Genomic DNA, 19,881 nt, shown 5'->3' with positions numbered 1-19,881 from the left:
ATCGGTAGTCATAGGAGGTTAAAAGATACTGATTCAGTTCTAACAGTATAGCTGGCAAAACAGTTTTCCTTAAAACCTGAAATCCTAGACATTTATCAACCTTGCTCTCATATAAATTGAAGGTAATATTTAAAAAAAAGTGTAATACCCAATGGTCCCAGGAAGCAGAAATTATTCAGCTAGGAGACAGTACTTTAGGAAATGGCTCATTACTTGAAAGCATGCGTAAGACAGGGGGGTGGTGAGTTGGAGAGATCTTTGTTATTATGGGTTACAAAGGTCCACAGTGGCAGATGGAATCCCAAGTGAGTCTGGATATCTATGTTGAAACTTCTCCTTTTGGGTTAGATCCACCAGTAACAACAGTGACTTGCTAATAACAGTGAGCACTCATTCTGAAGACATGAAAACCCTTTCTGGAACTCTGATGCGGTACAGGTTTCTTGGTATAATCTGCCAAGTTTAGAGTCTGAAGTCAACTTGTTTCTCCACCAGGACAGCAAGGGCGGTGCCCCTTTCCCTTACTTTCACAAGTCCTGCAGGGAGCTGTTACAAAGTGGCTATTACCTGGATGACTGTGGAGCTGCATGAGGAGACTGAGGTGGCTGGAAATGGTAAGCTTTGCTTCCACAGAAGCACAGCAAGTCATCCTCAAAATCTGGGGTTGAAACAACAAAAATGTCTTGCTTCTCACTATTCTGTGGGTTCCCTGAGCTCATCTTGGGGGCTGGTGCAGGATGGATTCCATGTGGTTTAGATCATATATATAGCTGCATTCCACTGACACCTGGAGGGAGTTGGGCCTTCTAGATGGCTCTACATGGTCTCTCAGCACTGGGTGTAAAATGCTGCTCACATCCCTGATGCTCAGAGAGTGAGAAATAATAACTTGTTGGAGTGGTTTACTTTGCAGTGATAAATGAGAGTTTTCACTTTCTGTCTCCTTCTTTCAGATGCCTTTCTGATCTCTTTCTATTCCTTCTGTTCCATCTTTGAAAAATGTATTATGAGCATTTCCTCCAATACCATGTTTGCAAAAGACCTTGCTTTCAATCCCATCTACCTTAACTGTTTGACTCACAGACTGCAGACCAATCAGTCCACTTTGCTTTTTTTTTTTGCAGAAAAGCAGGTAGAGTAGTGTCTGCTCAGCTCAGTGGGAAATTAGTGTCCTGACTAACGCAGGAAACAGAGAACAGAAGCATGCTGACTTCCGGTAGTGCTTTCAGAGCTTACCATGCTGCCCTGCAGTAACTCCAAGGTTGTCTCGTGCTGGTCCACAGTCTTCTGCATCACCTCCACAGCAAGGTGGACACTGTTTAAAGCACTGCCGATGGAAGCTACACTCTGCATAGAAACAGTGGAGGAATATCAGCCCTTTGAAAGCTTTATCAAGCATAACTGACATGCAATCTATGCATGTATTCAAAATGCACAATAAGCCTGTGAACCTATTTCCATAATAGAAGCAATAGACACTAGCTCCCACCCCCCAGTTTCTCCACGCCTCTTTGTAGTTTCCCTTTCCAACCCAAAGGCAAGCATTTATTCATTTTCTGTCTATATGTCAGTTTGCATTTTCTAGAGCTTTACATAAAGGGAACAATACTTCCTAAGATGGCTTTAGTATGTTTTCTTTCACCAAGTACAGCTGAGATTCATTTATACCTAAGCTGATCAGCATGTCCCATGCCATTGGTATGGTTTCATCAACTTGTTTACTCAACAGCCAGTTTAGGCTATTTTTAGTATCCGATACTGAACTAACAGAGCTGCTATACGCATTCATGAGGTAGTCTTTATGTTGTCTTGTGCCCTCATCTCCCTTCAGAGTTTCTCATTACCACAATACAAAGATGAACAGCTGACCATATGGCAGATCTATGCCTAACTTACTAAAAAACTTACATACGATCTTCTAAAATGGTTTGCCATTTTATAGCCCCATTTGCAATGTTTGAGAGAGTTCATATTACTCTATACATTCAAAATATAGGTGCTATTAACTTAAAAATTTTGCCCATTCTAATGGCAGTATAGTGACATGCTGTGATTTTAATTTACATTAAAACATTAACTGAATATAAATAAATATTGTAATTATTTCAACTGTATTCAAACTATGAATTCCATGTAACTTATGCTGAAAAAGTTAACAAAAACATAAACATTCACTTTGTATGAATATTTTCCCATATATAAATATAAGTTAGGCTATTTTCCCAATTAAGGAAAACAACAATCTTTCTAAAATAAAAGATGTTTTCCTAAAAAATTATTTATAATAGTCAAATACTAAATAAAATAAAAGATAATAAAGTCTGGGACTCATGGATAATATAGCCACCTTTAAACACACACCCTATGTGTGTTAAACACTCTGCAGGTAAACAGATGGCCAGAGCCAATGCTATTGACTGTCAACAGTCAGGAATATTAGGTGATGACTTTTGAACAAAATTGGGTGGGAACCCAGCTGGCAGTAGAACCCTGTCGGCAGTAAGTGTAGTTCGGTAAGGACAATTGCTTATTTTGCTTTTATTAGTCTTAAAGAACCCAAGTATACAGAGGGCATGGCTTGGAAGTCATCTTTTAAAAATTAAGAAATTATGCATGAGTGTATGTTGTGGATGTGTGGATGTGAATGCAAGTGCCCGTGGAAGCCAGAAGAGGTCACTGCATCTCCTGGAGCTAGAGTTACAGGAACCAAACCCCCGCTCCCCCCACTCTCCCACAAGAGCTGTGTGTGGCCTTAACCAACAATTCATCTCTTCAGTCTCCATTAGTTATTTAAAAAAAAAAAATCCAAAAGAATGTTATCTGGTCAGTTTTATACCTTTATATACTGACAATTTACACTATAATCTATCAATCTATCTATCTATCTATCTATCTATCTATCTATCTATCTATCTATCTATCTATTTTTATGATATTAGTATTTTTAAGCAGAGTTATTTTACTGTTTTGAGGAGGTCTCATGTAGTCCAGCTTGCCATACACCCAAGGATGATTTTAAACTTCTATCTTCCTGCCTCTACCTTCCACGTGTGGGAATTACAGACATATATCACCACAACTGGCTTTATGTGGTGCTGGGACTCAACCCTAGGGCTCTGTGGATGCTAGGTAATTACTCCACCAACAGAAGTGTATCCTCAGCCTCCAACCCAAGTTTTTACAATTACGCTGAAACAAGACCTTAAAGAGAATAGGAGACGATAACACTTTCAATATTTAGAAAATTATATGACATAAATGAAAGCTAGCTAAGTTTTGGAGATGAATTAACATTTCAAAAGTGCATCATTATTTGCAATAAAAGCAGTGTCCAGTATCTAAGCTACTATGCTATGTAAGCTCTGTTGTTGCAAAAAGCCACAGATGCTCAAAGACACCTACTGTTTGAGAATCCTTACTGGCTGGCTGGCTAAGCCTGTCAGGACACAGGAAGATAGTGAGCTCTTGTTTAGGGGTTGTTTTTTAGGAAAGCAGCTGACAGATCATGTAAATCCTAGAATCAAAGTCTGAAACTAGTATTTCTACCAACTGCAAAGTGCCTGGTACACACTGGAGAAAGCTCCACAAGTGCTTATTGAGGTAAAGAGAACAAGAACAAGCCAGTTTCCTTTTCTAATGCTTTGCCTCTGTAAAGCTACAGAGGCCTGTCTTTTCCTACTCGATTCTTGGGAGTAATGGTAAATATCTGTCTCATTAAAGCTGCCTCGACCTTTTTAATTTAAACTCTGAGAGCAGATGACCATACTGGACAAGTAGCACATTACAGGGACAGAGCACACAATGTTGTGGTTGTAAAACATCAGGTTTTATTTTTGTTTGTGGTTTACAAATTTCTCACGTTGTATAACAATTTAGACATTTATGGACAGAGTCTAGAATATAATTGAATCAAACATCACAGGCTAACATTTAAAAGCCATGAATCCTAGATTTAAAATTCACGGTGCAAGGGGCTCTTACTCCTAGCAGCCTTTCCTTCACTTCTTGTTGTGAGATGATGGTCCCCGTGTTCAGTGAGTGCCTGTTCCCCTCCCACCTCTTTTCACTCTGTCCGGCTCTAGGCATTCCTTGCTCTCGTCCTTCTGGCTGAGATTTGTCTGCTACGTCTACATACCAGGGGTCAAATAAACAGAAACTACGCACTGCTCTTTGCACACAGCCCTGGAGCCTATGGTGTACACACAAGTAATTGTTTAGGACTTGTACAAATGCCTTTAGAAAATAATACCCAATTGTTTCCAAAGTAATTTTTCTTCAATTTATACCCCAGAGTGTTTAAAAGTACCCTTGTCACAACCTGCTCCCTAATTTTTAATTTCAGCATTCATTTTAGATCATCTTTAAGCAGCAAAACAAAACAAAGCAGAAAAGCAGAGGTTTAAAGTAACTTTTTTTTTTTTAAAGATTTATTTATTATTATATCTAAGTACACTGTAGCTGTCTTCAGACACACCAGAAGAGGGCGTCAGATCTCATTACAGATGGTTGTAAACCATCATGTGATTGCTGGGATTTGAACTCAGAACCTTTGGAAGAGCAGTCAGTGCTCTTAACCACTGAGCCATTTCTCCAGCCCTTAAAGTAACTCTTACCCATAATTGGTCATGAAGTGTAACAACAAACTGAAACTAAACCACCACCTGCTAACACAATGGTCCCAGAAGAGCAATTCTGAAACCCAGATGGACAAATGAAAAACCATATGAACCATAAAATAATCTGTTAAAAACTAGCCTAATTACCAAAGTTTGTACTCCATAGAACACAATGGTATTCTATACGGCTCTTTTGAAGCAGCCGATTTCAAATACCAGGTTTTTGAAGGGAACTCTCAAGGTGCCAGAATTCTAGCACTGGGGTGGCCACAGTGCCCACATGCAGCACTTACCTTCTGAAGTCCCTCTACAGTGCTAGGCAGGCTAAGTAAGTCTGCGGCTGACTTGACGCTGGCTTTTAGGTGGTTTACTGCAGAACTCAACAGAGAAATCTGAAAAAGATTAATAAACAATGAACACAGAATTTGTAGAGTATACGCTTCCTTCACAAACTCTATAGTTCACAGTGTCAGGTACCTGTCAGCTCACAAGAGTGGAGGAAATGCAGTACTGTGGGAAGAGCTGAGATGCAGGCAGGAAGCAGCAACAACCCCCTATTTCTCTGCCCAATTTGAACTGGTGCCAAAGAGGCAGAACCTTGCAATGTCATTCTTTACCTTAGTCCTAGCAGTGTCACAGTGCAAAAACCCTTCAGTTACTCAAAAGATACAGTGACTACCACACAATCCTTCAACAACTGAACAGGAAAAGACTGATGATCACCAACCACTTCAAAACTTCACTTTGGTAAAATAGAACACCTTAGTTATTTAACTGAACTTTTGTTCCTGTCCAAGTGGGAACGTCCATTATAAAGTAAAAGCCCATCATCACAAAATATAGTCCTCAGGAATGGTATCCTGACAACCTGAACAGCGCTTTCAGCTACTCGGGGACTTGGTTTTGGTTTAATAATGTGATTAATATTTCAAAGTCAATAGCTCAACCACAGCATTACTCTGTACCCTGAAGGAGCTCAATAAATACCCACTGACTTACTGAAGGATGCAGTGAATGTATTAAAACAAATTGAATAAAAGGAAAATGTGGCTTCCTTTCTGCTACTTAGGGGTAGGATTCTAAGTAGCTGGATTCCTGCTTAAATGGGGACTGGGGGAACCTGAGTAACATGTGATTTCAGGCTTCAACTTTACATTCTAACAAATCTTGCAATGTGACTCAAAACACTCTTCAAAGGGTCTGAGTAGCAGACTGCTTTCTTATTCTAAATTTTAGGATGAGAACAAAGGCCTAACCAATAGTTGAAATGAGTGGCCTCACAAATACCCAACTTCCTGGGCACTTGCTACAGGTCAAGCTGGGAAAGGCATGAGAGAATGCTAGACACAGAAGAATCCTGGGATTTGGCATTTTCTCTATGCACCTTATCGGCAACCCTAGGGCTTAACATTCTGCTATGCGGCTTCACAATTTCTGGCATACAGAAAGTGTGAGATAATGAAGGTTTGTTATATTAAGCCACTATGTTTGGAGATTAAATGTAATCAAGCAACAGATGATTCATATATTGTAAGTATTAAGGACATGTGACCTCAGCTCTTAGCACATTGCAGAGTACGACTGATTAATCAGTGGCAGTTCTTTAGGAGTGCGATTTAGTGAGTGCTTACACATGCCATCCGCCCTAAGTGTTCTCAAACACGCAGACCACTCACCAAACTCTAACTCTATCCAAAAAGGTAAGACACTCAGCCCACACTGAAAAATACTCTTAGAAAGCGAGCTATAAACCTTGTACAGCAGCAATTGTATCAGGGAGGCTGTGTCCCTCCCCCCAATTCCTTTAAGAAGCTGTGGATAATATTGAGGCTTCAAAGCACTTAAGGAGACAGGCATTCTCATGTATTGTTCATGGGGATGTAAACTGGAAAAGGATTGCTTTGAAAGAATAGCCCTCAAATGTTTATATCCTTTGTTCAGCAACTTCATTTACAGAAACCTATCTTGAAGATTACTTGCTCACAGGCACAAAGAAATATGCACAACAGGTCTTTCTTATTTGTACCAGCAAAACACTAGGATAATCTAAATGCCTATCACTAGATATGTAGATCTATTCATTAAACAAAGGACACTGTAGGACACCACATACTGAATGTCTCCATTTATTTACATACACACTTGGTGTAACCCATAAGCTGATAATATTAAAAGCTATGATAGCTTTATACTAAATAGGCGGTGCAGAGCATATCACTGACAAGAGACAGCTATGTGGGAATATGAAGGGAAGGGACTCCTCCCGGGGAAGTTTTACGATTATTCTACATGTCCTATTATGTGACATGATACACACTAGTGAATAAACTCCTTTCACTGACAACTGGCAGATGGATCCTAAAGGGATAATAACACACTGTGTTCTGAGTGATCTAGGCAGAAACTATTCTGTCAGGTACTCCGATATCTTGAGGCTATGGCAGAGCTAGTCAGAATAATCTTAGGAACATTATGGTCTCAGAGAAGTCTGGTGTGGCTGCTGGAAGCTGCCATTTTACTTAAAACTAGAGAAGTAATAAAAGCAGGTTAGGCCTTCTCGCCTCATCACAAACACTGGGGATCTGAACTCTAGACTCTAGCGAGTCAGCTGGGTCACAGACTGGTCCCAGCTCAGTTATGCAGCCCTACACCACCAGTCTACCCTCCAGACCTTCTCTCTTCAGCAGAGCCAAACTGTGCAGGAAACTTCAGTACATACACACATAGAGTTGGACTGGAGAGACAAGGGGTACTCTACCATTGTCACTGGTCTCAAACAGAGACTCGAATGTGAGAATGGATTCATGCATTACAACAGAACTTACCAACAAATGTCACATTTTATAATCTGAAGATACTAAAAACTGAGACAAATAGAAACCACTAAGAAAAAAAAATCACATTTAGCCAAAAGATAAGCTATAACTTCTATGCATAGTCTGATTTTTTTTTTAAAATCAGCCAAAGTAGAAAATAGCCACTTTAGACTATTTGATTAATATAAAATTTTATACTTCAAAAGCAGAAATGCTATTTTTTTTCTTCAGGGTTGAACTTAATGTTCTTTAACTAGTGAGGAAAAAGTTACACAAAAAGAGAATCACAAATGATGAATTATTATGAATAGGAGTTTTCTACACAATCTTGACTGTCCTGGAACTCACTATGTAGACTAGGCTGGCCTTAAACTTAAGAGATTCTCCTGCCTCTATCTCCAAAGTGCTGGAATTAAAGGTGCACCTGGCCCTACTTTTATAAAAATGGAAGGAAAACAGGTTCCCAAGACTTAAATGCCTCAATGCTAGATTGATAAACAGCTGCAAACTGGATAAGCTCTTTTACCTCTGAGTCTCAATTCTTTTTCTTTCTTTTTTATTTGTTTCATTTTGTCTGTCTGCTTTGCTTTTTGAGACAGGATTTCTCTGTGCAGCCCTTGCTGTACTGGAACTTGATCTGTAGACCAGGATGGCCTTGAACTCACAGAGCTTTCCCTGCCTCTGCCTCCCAAGCACTGGGATTAAAGGCGTGGACCACCACTGCCAATCTCAATTTTCTTATCTGCACTGGGTGTACCACGTACAACTTCTTGTGACTTAAGGACACAGAGAAAGGAGATCACACATGCTGTTCGGCTAACAGAGTGGTGTGCACAAAGGAAACATTTCATGTACAATTATCACTTCCCAGATTTTCATCCCCAGCTTGAGGCTGAGTACAGTGTAGTCTCCTGGTGCAATCCGATGCATATGCGAAGACTGTCATACAAGTGCTCAGAAGAGGGCAGGAGGGAACTACAGAAGGTCTTTGATAACCGTGCTTGTTGATTTACTTTATCTCTGGCTTCTTTCGAGGCCCAAGGAGGGCTATAAGGAAGGAATAAAATTTCCTCAATCTTTCCAAGTCTTTTCACTTGTCTATTGTCTTACAAAGTTACTCGATTCTTGTTATTAGGTAGTTATCGTCTGAAAAGCTACAGCAAACGTTGGATTAGTGAATGGTAAACCCTGTTCCTAGTGGTGAGGGCTAGGTTCCTGTGAGCTCTTTGGTCACATTTTCGGTAACACATCAATTTAATATATAACCTTGTTTTACATGTGTTCCTGGTTAAACATATTTAACGACACTGCTGACTGAGACTGAACCCCACAGCAGCAGCATGTAAAGTGATGCCTGAAGGAAGCCCCTGGCATGAAACCACTAACAAAGAGGACAAAATGTGAAGAAGGACATGGGATACAGCCCAGAACCCCGCTTGTTTACAGTATGAGAACAGAACAAGAAGGCAGGGTGCTCCAGCTTTCAGTGTCTGCAGGGTGACTCAAAAGCCACTGTTGCTGTGCATGTATCAATGGATGATTAAAAAGCTTCATACTGGGCTGGTGAGATGGCTCAGTGGGTAAGAGCACCCGATTGCTCTTCTGAAGGTCCGGAGTTCAAATCCCAGCAACCACATGGTGGCTCATAACCATCTGTAACAAGATCTGACGCCCTCTTCTGGAGTGTCTGAAGACAGCTACAGTGAACTTACATATAATAAATAAATAAATCTTAAAAAAAAAAAAAAAAAAAAAAAAGCTTCATACTTACAGATTCTGAGGTTACGAGAAGATTTTAGCAAGTAGATGAAATTATGAGGATCAGCTGTACTGTCCCTAGAGAGTAACCTTCTCTTTCTCTAGGGTCCACCTGGTCCATTTCCCCTTCAGACTTAGCACACCATTTCTGGGAAAGCTGACCCTAATCTGGGTTGCATGTTCATTTAAATATGCCCTCAGCATCTGAGCCATATGGACCTGCTTCATGACAAGCTGCTTACTTTCCCATTTACTGTTTGTCCGTAAGATCACGGGGGTAAGGAATTGCATCTTTTTGGCTCTAAATCTACTGCAGTCTGAATGTTGCTGCTTCCCTAAAAGTTTCATGTTCAAAATCTCCAATGTGGTGGCAGTAAAAGGTGGGGTCCTTCAGGCATGATAAGAGAGGGCTCTACTTTCACCAGAGACCAAATCTGATAGCACCCTGATCCTGGAGTCCTGGGCCTCCAGAGCTTCAAGTAATAAATTCCATTCTTCCTAAGTTACCTAGTCTAAGGCTTGCTGTTGGAGCAGTCTGAATGGGCTGAGGCACAATCAAAGGCTTTAGCTCCATAAAAGCAGCTCGGTAAACATTTGTCTCCAAAGAAAGGGAGGTGTCTTATAACCGTCAAGAGGGAACAGGCATAGTACTAGAGGTTACATGAATAAAACAAAGTGTAAATGAAGATTCATGTACTACCTTAAAGATTTAAGGAAAAGTTGGATTTTAACTTTCTCAACCAGATGGCCTTTTCCCCAGCCTGAATTAAACTTCAGCTTACTTGGTAATAGGAATAGTTCTTGATAAGTGGCCGAATATATTTTCTTGTGGGTTAAGTATCTTTTAATTGTTTAAAAATGCTGTTAGGATTGCCTAAATTGACAATTACCACTTCCATAGTAAACATTATTTTTACTTTTACTTATATTTTGGCTCACTTTGACTGATGACTTGATAGAGCACTAGAGATGTGTAGCACTAACTTTAGAAACCCAACCAGACTGCCAAGCTACCTTTGGAACCAACATTCAGCTCTACCTCATAGCAATCCATCCTTCTGGGTCTATGCTAGCAGAGAACTCCTCTGCAGTAGGTTGGCTTTAATAAATCAATCTAGCATCTCATAAGGTGTGGTGCTACTAATCTGCCAAGAGTTTTAGTCTGACCTTCTCCAGGCTCATACGCAAAGTCTGAGGACGTCTTACAGCATACCAAGCACCAGGTTTCTCTTTGAGCAGTCCTAGAATGCCAATGTATAAGAAGGAAATGGAGACAGACAGTTGATGTTTGTCTGTCTGTTCATGCAAAGCAATCTTAACCTTGAATGGTTGACCCTGTTCTGCCAACTGGGATCCACAGACTGCCCAGGAGAACGGTCACTCTCCCAGAGCTGTGCTACACCCACCTGATGTCATCTCTGTGACATCATCTCTGCCCACACTGCTCCTTTGCTGTATGCATGTAGGGCCACAGTGGATTCTATTCTTTGTGCACAAAAGAAATGAATATCTGCTTTTCTTTAATTACCGAGAACCTGAGAATAAATGATAGAGTTGGTATCATCTGTCACTTCCTTCCTCTGAGACATAAAATAAAATAAAATAAAATAAAACAGAGCCAAGTGCGGTGGCTCCTATCACCTTAGTGTTCAGGTCAGCATGGGCTACATAATGAAACTGTCTCAAAACCAAAAAAAAAAAAAAACCCACAGCCCCCCTAAAGGAAAGACTAGGAACGTCATAAGGCACTAAACACTTTCTGGGTGAGCCACTGCTTTCAGAAATTTCACTTTAGCTACTTATGGTGTTTAGTCTACTTCTTGCAGCCAGAGTTAAATACCATAGAGTGGGTGACTTATGAACAGGCTCATTTAGCTCATTTAAGAGCAAGTGACTGCATCTAATGAGGATTTTTGCCTTATCATAACATACCGGAGGGTATCCCACACGTGTGATAAGAACACACAAATGTGCCAGAGGGTTTCTCTTTCTCTTCTAGAATCATTTTGAGGTAAATGCTAATTATCCACGAAAGGCTGCACTTCCATGTACACTTGACACGTGAACTGGGGGACACATCCACACCACGGCACACTGTCACACGTTTACTGGGAAATGTAGACATTTTTACTGTGGGTTCCAGGCAGAAGACATTTTATTTTCCTAGACCACTGAATTTAGCCTTAAACACTGAACTACCCTACTATCCTACTCCCAAAATGTGGCGGAAAGGTGTAGCTTTATAAGTATTTACAAACTTGTTCTTCTGCAGTGCTCCCTCTCACTGGCTCAGTTCAGACTCCATCCTGAAGACAATGTTCTCTTACTCCCAACAAAGATGACAAGCCTAATTTTAAATATTTTCTATGTGTATTATTTTTTTGGTACTTGAGTTTTCTTTTCAGTGACCATATCTTTTCTAACTAAACTGAAAACAACAATAAAAAGCCAAACTAAAACAGCAACAGCAACAACAAAAATCAACTCAAAACCCAAGCCTGACAGTGGGCCCTGGATCCCAGTAGTAACTGTAAGTCTTTACATGTGTGAGGGTATTGGTCAGAAACCTTAGGATAAACATGGTTTCCCTGATAGACCACTTCTTTTGGAAGCAGCCTACTGAGCGCTGAACAACTTTGAGGCTGAACATGTTTCTCTAGACTTGCTTGTCTGGCCAAAGAGTCAGGCAACTCTACATCTGCTCCTAAACTATTTTACTTGACCACTAGCCATTTGGCTGTTCTAGATCTGGCTTTGTACCCACAGCTCTATACTCCAATGCTAACCCTCTATGCGTGTAAGCTCTCATAAACAAAACAAATTCATCTAATAACAGGCATTAGATGGCATTCCTTCTTATTTGATACATTACTCTGTAGAAAAAGCTGACTTAGTTATTTATAACTCCCTCTATAATGCTCTACCCTGTGGAACTCTACATGTGCAGAAAGGGTTAACATTTTAAATACTTGGCAAATGGTAGGTTTTGTGTTTTTGTTTGTTTTGGTTTTTTTTTTTTTTTTTTTGCTATTTTACTATTTTAACATGTGATCACAGTAAACTCCAACTTAAAAAGACAAAACTTGAATTATAAATTCATACTAAATGCTCACCAACCAATGTAAATTCATTTCCACAGCTTACACAGGAATAAAGTCATACTTTCACTACCTGCTTATTCATTTCTGTGATGTTGATCCAGACTCTGCTTAAGCCCAGCTCCCCGGACTCAATCTTCTCAAGTTGTTTTTGTTTGCTGAGAAGTTCCTCATTGAGTTTGGGGATTTCCTGGAATGAGCTTTTCTGATTAGACTCCACTGAAAGCAAAATAAGAACAATTGAAAATAAAGATCACATTCCCGCTGGTCCCAAAATGGGGGTTGGGGGGAAGCAATCACAAGGTAGGAAAGAAGGGAAGAAGAGAGATTAATGAATAATTAGTGAATTAATTTTGGGATGGTGATGACTTAATTCACAGTTACCTAATTACACTGAAAAGGAGGAAAGTAGGGGCAGGCAGCACTGTGAGGTAAATGTGCATCTTTAACACTTTTAACCAGGTACTCAGTGACAGATAAATGTCTGGCCAGATTTCAGATTAGTCAGACATACACCCCCATCCCAGGACACACAAAGTATCATTATAAACCACCTCTAAATGCTTATTTTCTTCTACTTTAAGTTGGCTGACTGAGAGGGGGTATTCAAATACTAATATGAGGAATAAGATTATTTCACAAATAGTGTTTTCTTTTTTTTTTTTCCATGTCTCCCCATTCACAATATAGACCAGGCACAGTGGCTCAGGCTGAGGTGTATATAGGGTAGGTTTATTATGCCTCCTCTTTCTATACAGTCAGTGTAGAAACACAGCCTGTGGTAAGCACAAGGAGGCCCAGTGTTTTCTTAAACAATCCAAAAGCTCAAGATGAAACAGAAGATAAATGTGTCAGGCGGGGCACAGGGGGACATTGGACTCTGTGGAAATAATTCCTACATAGTTAAGGGATCTGAAGTCTGAGGCAGAAGTCAAGGGTGCACTCTCTTCCTCCTTTGGAAAGCATTTTTTTCTCTTAATGGAAAATAAAATATTGATAATGGCTGGTCCTCCAGAATAAAACCTACGTCACTTTTCCTTAGGTCACAGACATCCTGATTAGTTACTGTATGTACACACACACACACACACACACACACACACACACACACACACACACACACAGAGAGAGAGAGAGAGAGAGAGAGAGAGAGAGAGAGAGAGAGAGTGTTTTGAGCGCCCTCAAACTGGCATATAGTAAATTATATGCGTTACCTAAATAAACCTGGTCTTTGCTGACCTCCCAACCATGTGTCTCAGTACATCACTCTCCTCTTCAATCCAACAAAGAAACCTCAGAAAGTAAAAACGTCAGACAAGCAAGCACACTTAACAATAACAAGGCCTCACGAAAACTGAAGGTGGTGGCAATATATTTTTTAGCAAGCCCACTACGGAACAATTCACAGTAATGAAATTAGATATTTTCATTTATTTTTCAAAAGTTGCTGCCATAGGATTGTATTCTAAATAAGACTTCCTGGGTGCTTTCAGTGTAGCATTTGATTTACACATGGTTTGCAGGAAACATCCATCTCAGTCAGTAAGGACATTTCATTACTCACTCTAACGAATTCAGCTCTGTGTTACTGAATTGCTTATAGAGTTTCAGCTAGGTTGTAAAGAAAAGCCATCCCATGAATGCCTTCCATACTCAGGTGTCAAACACCATCAGCAGGGAGGGTCTGTCTTTCCTGAAGTCTATATGCAATAAATAGGACTTAGAAGTGGAAAAGAAGTAAGGCAGAGACATAAATAACCTGAGTTACAACTATTAACTGATATATACATGATGCTAGCAAGCCCTGAGGACACTCTGGATCCTGAGGAGTCTATGAGCCAAAAGGGGATCATAATCATTATCTGATGTGGGTTTTTTTAGGAGAGACAAGCCAAGCTGAGGCACTTTTGTTACATAAATGGAAGTATGGCAAACAAACAACTTACAATTATTTATTCATGTTCTTTCACCAGAGAAAGCGATTCATTTAAAATTTATTATGTTGAATCTCAAAAGAATTTACCTAGTTCTCATTTTTTCCATCTTTATGATTAGGAAATGAAAATTTCTACATACACTCTTCAAAAACAACATACTTATGTCAACAGTTATGGTTTGCATTCATACAATGCCCCCATAATTTATAATCAATTTTGATGTAATTATCACCAAATGACGTATAACTGAGCCTCTACTGTGTGCCAGCCTTCTACCTGATACCACTGTATAGAAAAGACCCTAAAGTTCTCTGTCTAGAGGTGAAGGGAGGATTACTATAACATAACAGAGTAGTGACTATAGCACTTTTGAGGCAAAAATATATCTTCATGTGTCATGTGTGGGTAAGAAAATATAGGCTCAGAAAGAATTATGTGATTGTTCTAATTTTATAGTGAGAAATGAGAGCAAACAGTCAAAAAGGTGCTCACAGGACCAACACTCTTTTAGGATGCTTAAGATGTCAGTGACACATTTTTGTAGCATAGTCACATAAAAGCATCTAACATTTTGTATAAAATATCAAACCTCTACTTTCCGTGGATGACCAGAAAAGGAGATGCCTGATTGGTTGATACTTTCCTTCTCTTCTAAATTCTTCCCTTTTTCTCTAATGCTTCATCACTGACAGAGAGGAAATATTGGAGATAGAATTTTGCTTTGGATGACTGTGAAAGTCTTTTAAAATACCTGATTCTGGAAAAAGAATACTGAATTAAGTTCCATGGCCAGGGGCTTAGTGGTTAAGAGTGCTCTTCTAGAAGTGCTCTTCTTCTTCCAGAAGACCTGGGTTTTAGTTCCTAGAATCTACATGCAAGCTCACATGTCTGTAATTATAGCTCAGGGAACCTGACACCTTCTTCAGGTCTCTGGGGTACTGCATCTACACAGTGCTGACCCATCCAGGTAAATACCCCCACACAAAAATACATCATTATAAAAAAGGGAAGGGGGCTGAAGAAATGGCTTTGTAGTGAAGAGCACTGCTGCTCTTCCAGATGTCTCAGGTGTGGTTCTCAGCACCAAATGGCAGCTTACAAGAGTCTGTAACTCCACCTCAGGGGTACCCAACCTTCTCACACACACAAACATACAGGCAATGCATTTTTAAAAAAAGTGTTTTGAAGGCCAGCCGGTCTTTGAATTCAAGGATCAAGTTACTCCTCACTGCAAAGAAAAAGCAAGCCATAAATAAGCCCACTTTCCACTTTAGGCACTGCCCCCAGCATTCCTGTTCTTCAGGGGTCCTTGGAAAAATTATTGAAATGAGGAACAAGAGGCTCTGATTTCTTAAAAGGCATTCAAGTCAAACAGGCAGATGGTTTTATCTGAGCTGATAAGTTCCACTGTTTTATTAAAGAAGAAATAAAAGTTAACCTATTGAGATGTATTTAAAGTACAAGCATAGTTTTTAAAATATGATTATTTAAATGTAGTAAAATTACTCCACCTAGTCAAGATAACTGTTCTTTCCTTTTTTTTTGAAACCAAAACTATTAAGCATTCAGTCTATAGTAGTCTGGCTTGAGCATGCCAGATCACAGTCTTTCCTCCCTCATGAAGTCCTTGCTTATCTTTGTTTTCTTTCTCTTTCTTGTGTGTGTGCTTATGTGTGCATGTGGTTGGTGCTGGTGGTGTTTGTGTGCCGTAACATGGACACAGAGGTAAGAGTATGACTCACAAGAGTGGCTCTCCTCATACCGCATGGATTCCAGAGACTGAACTCAGGTCAGCAGGCATGGTGGTAAGAGCCCTTGCCCTCTGAATGATCTCAGTGGCCACTGACATTTCTATCACGGCAAAGCGAAGCCAACAACACAATCAGACTGACAATCCCAAACCCGCTTTACTCAGGTGGCTGACAAATGCAGTTCTGGCTACAGGAAAATCTTCCTCAATAGCAAGCTGGCCCCACAGCCCAGGTGTATGGATGGAGTGGCATCTCCTGAATATACTGTTTTTAGGAACTGGCATTAACAAATGCTTAGCAAGTATTTATCGACTGTCTGTCAGGCCTACTACATGTCTTATATTTTCCAACAAGAAATCCCTGGCAAGCCCAGCTTAGGTATTACCTTGGTATCCTGTAACTACAGGCCCAGTGTAGCTGCAGAAAGGAATCTCTAGAGGGCAGAACTGAGCAATGTATGAAATGTATAAACATATAATTGGTGTATGTGATCAAAACAAGGTATGTCACAAGAAGCTCAACTAACTAACTAACTAGGGCAGAAAGGTGTGCTCAGTGTCACAAATAGTTCAACACTGTTTCCAAGTTATGAGTATTTACATACAAAAATACAAGCTTAAAAATATTTGCAATGTTGCAAAAACAAGAATTAGACGAGGAGAAACCTTACAGGTTGTACATCCTTTTTTGTGGTGTACTTTGATTCAACCATATATATCAGGATGATTCTGACAAACAATTGTGGACTTACCCAATCCCATCCCTGGACCAGAAAGACAGATGAAAACCCAAGTAAAAGATTTTAAAAGCACTGCCACTAGAGATACACTCTGAGGAGTAGCTGTCCGTTGTCACTTTCGAAGCTTGAATGGCTGTAGGTTAAGAGAAGCTGACTGATCCTCCTGCCTCAGGAGGTGGTGATTTTCTAGGTTTAAGAGGAAAAGTCAAAGCTCAGATTCCAGTTTTGAGAGAGTTCTGAGAAGCCTATGGTGAGTCTGCTGGTGTGCTTTGCCACTGAGGTCTGCGGTTAAACTCAAACCGGTTCCTCAGCTTAGAGAATTAATGCTTTAAGTCTAGAACTAAAAATTATGCTGTTGTTAAAAAAGAACAAAATTTGTTAGTTAAACCTGGTTGAAACTACTATACAAACGTGCCTTTCAGGAAAAAAAAAGTTGTTTGGATCTATAAAGCTGAACTTCGTAATTAGAATATGTGATATTCTGTAAGTAGAAAAGTCTCTTAAGAAACCCCACCATGAGACAAATCTGTCCATTGGCTGTGCTGGGTTCAGGGTCGTGTTGTGACCAGTGCACCTTTTCAGCAATGTGCAATGTACTTCAAAGGATCAAATGCTCCCTAAAACTTTGAAGACGGTGATCTTCATGGTATTTGAAGTTTTTCCTCCTTGGAGCAGACAGCACAAGCAATCATCCTGTGGAAAGAAGTCTACTGGCTATTAGTTCTTGCTCTGAGCTCAAACACCAAAACACACACATGCACAAAACCAGCCCTTCCAATAGCTACTAAGCTTTTTGGACTACTGATCCCAGCTGATACAGAGGAACCCATGGCTACCTGTAGTCATTCGTGAAGCTTTTACAGGCATTGGAACCATACTGCAGTGGCTGTAGATATGGACTTGGGCATAAAGGGCAAGGGGACCAAGTATGAATCTCAGATCTATACACTTAATTGCTAAACAATCTACTTGACTTCTCTAAGCTTGTTTGTTTTCAACATACATTTATGTATGTAAATATGTGTGTATGTATTTATGTATGTATGTATGTGCATACCACAGCATGTCTGTGGAAGTCAGAGGACAACTTGCAAGAGTCAGTTCTCTCCTTCCAGCGCAGGTGGATCTCTGAGATTGAACTCAGGTTTGGCAGCAAGTGTCTATACCTATTGAACTGGGGGCTGGAGAGATGGCTCAGTGGTTAAGAGCACCGACTGCTCTTCCAAATGTCCTGAGTTCAAATCCCAGCAACCACATGGTGATATATATATATGTAATCTCCCTACTCCCTACCTATTGAACCATTTGGCCCAGCCAACCTCCTCTTCTAAAAACACAAATAGTAAGTCTCATCTTTACCACTGCACAGGCATGTGTGCGCACACAAACACACACACACACACACACACACACACACACACACACACACACGGGTGAGTGGGGAGAGCAAAAATAATGCCTATGTCAGAGGACTGTTTGGGGAACAATTTACTTGTTAATTGGCACAAGCAGACAGTTCATAAATGGCGGCTCCTAGAATGAATGTTGTCCACTCCTATGTTCCTACACAGTGTTTTGAAAGAGGAAGTCACCTGACAGATGCTTCCACATTTTAATTGCTGGCTCTGTGAGGTAGAAGGAAACTGTGGTATTTCAACAGCCACTTTGTAACTGGGGCTAGGCTGTAGGCTGAGTATAATCAGGATTCTGGCTTACAGTTGCTCCCCTTTGCATTGAGGTAACTGCAGTGTCATAATTTCAGAAGCTTCTTGGCCGATGGTACAAAACCACTGAGTTTGTTTATGGGTTGAAAACAATTACTTGTGACTTGTGTTACTACAGTTAAGGTGACAGTTAAGCTAGTGTACAGAACAAGATGCATAATTGCTTACCAGAATGGGCAAATTCCTAATTCAGCATGGGTTAGTTTTTCCCAAAACTTGAAAAAAACCTGATCACTTACTTGTTCTAAATTTTTCCTTAAGGACATCCAGATCCTCCTTGAGAGCCATTTGCATCCAGACCAAGCCCACAGAGGTCACAACGCAGGCTGCGAGGATGACAAAGGCACAGAGGGGACAGCAGATCTTGCAGCATCGGACATAGTCTCCCCTGTCGGAAGAACACATTCACCCATGAGCAAGAAGGTAGCTGTGAGAACAGCTTTATTAGCAACAGTATGTTGCTATGCGATTATCTTCTCTAATGAATGACCAATGAATTTACCAAGGATCACAGGATAACACACTTGTGTCTAATAGGAGGAGGTTGAAAATTACTGAATATGACCTGTGAAAAGTTCTACTGGGTACAAAGGTTTCAAACTGCACAGGAAACAGGGAGTTCCCATGGGTCATAGGAAGAGCTTGCAGGTTCTAGATCACTGCTGTCCATTCGGGAAGGTGGTCTTTGGAGCAGAACTCAGTTTGAGGAGTGTAAAGGACAAGAAGGGCCTAGTGGCCCACCTGCAATCCAACTACCTGGGAGTCTGAGGAAGAGGGATTACCAAGTTCTATGCCAGCTTGAGCAAGTTACAAGATCCTGTTTTACAAGATGGTGGTGGATGTTTGCTTGGTGAGGGAGAGGGTGGATGTCACCATGCTTGAGAACCTAGCTCAATCCTTAGTAGCACTAAGATAAAAAGAAAGGACAGAAAGAAGGGTAAAATTCTATGGAATTCTATCCCTGCGCTGTAATTTATCCCCCCTCCCCCCAATACATGCTCACTTAGCCCAGGAGACCTTGCCTCATTTATTGAAACTTCACAAACTCTTGACCAAGTTTTTACTGCAAATGGAATGAGAGAAACAAGATCTGCTGGCTTAAGTGGACACCTGATATTCTTTAACTTAACTGCCTTGGGAGGACAGAAATAGAAGCACACTAGATTTCACACCAAACTTCATCTAGCTTTCAGTTCTAAACTAAGGCAGCAGGGCAACTTTCGAGACTCACACTTCATCAGATGACCTTCAAAATACAAACTTGGAGAGGTCCTTAACTAACCAAAGTCTAACAAAAGCACACAGATTCTGAACCTGCTAAAAGATCACAACTCTTTTAGCACCCCAGCCCTCTGCCTGACTCTCCTCTCTACACCCCAGCCCTCTGCCTGACTCTCCTCTCTACACCCCAGCCCTCTGCCTGACTCTCCTCTCTACACCCC

At 40.5% G+C, this 19,881-nt stretch overlaps 1 protein-coding gene and 1 non-coding gene across 4 annotated transcripts in view; both read right to left on the bottom strand.

The window, feature by feature from the left end:
• Positions 1-19,881, bottom strand: part of Efcab14 (EF-hand calcium binding domain 14) — a 39,596-nt gene that overhangs the window by 17,888 nt on the left and 1,827 nt on the right. For all 3 annotated transcript variants that reach the window (XM_029539928.1, XM_021200393.2, XM_029539929.1), the window contains 4 exons: positions 18,679-18,827; positions 12,362-12,507; positions 4,910-5,008; positions 1,237-1,347 (listed from right to left, as the gene is read on the bottom strand). In XM_029539928.1, the coding sequence (XP_029395788.1) occupies positions 1,237-1,347; positions 4,910-5,008; positions 12,362-12,507; positions 18,679-18,827 (505 nt within the window). The remainder of the gene's footprint in view (positions 1-1,236; positions 1,348-4,909; positions 5,009-12,361; positions 12,508-18,678; positions 18,828-19,881) is intronic.
• Positions 12,954-13,086, bottom strand: LOC115064305. Its single transcript, XR_003844147.1, has one exon. It is a non-coding gene; the product is annotated as a small nucleolar RNA SNORA51 (small nucleolar RNA).

Source organism: Mus pahari, chromosome 6 (genome assembly GCF_900095145.1).
Source record: "Mus pahari chromosome 6, PAHARI_EIJ_v1.1, whole genome shotgun sequence".
Taxonomy (NCBI): Eukaryota; Metazoa; Chordata; class Mammalia; order Rodentia; family Muridae; genus Mus; species Mus pahari.
Note: the sequence above shows the minus strand (reverse complement) of the source record. Positions and strands in the feature narration are given on the sequence as shown.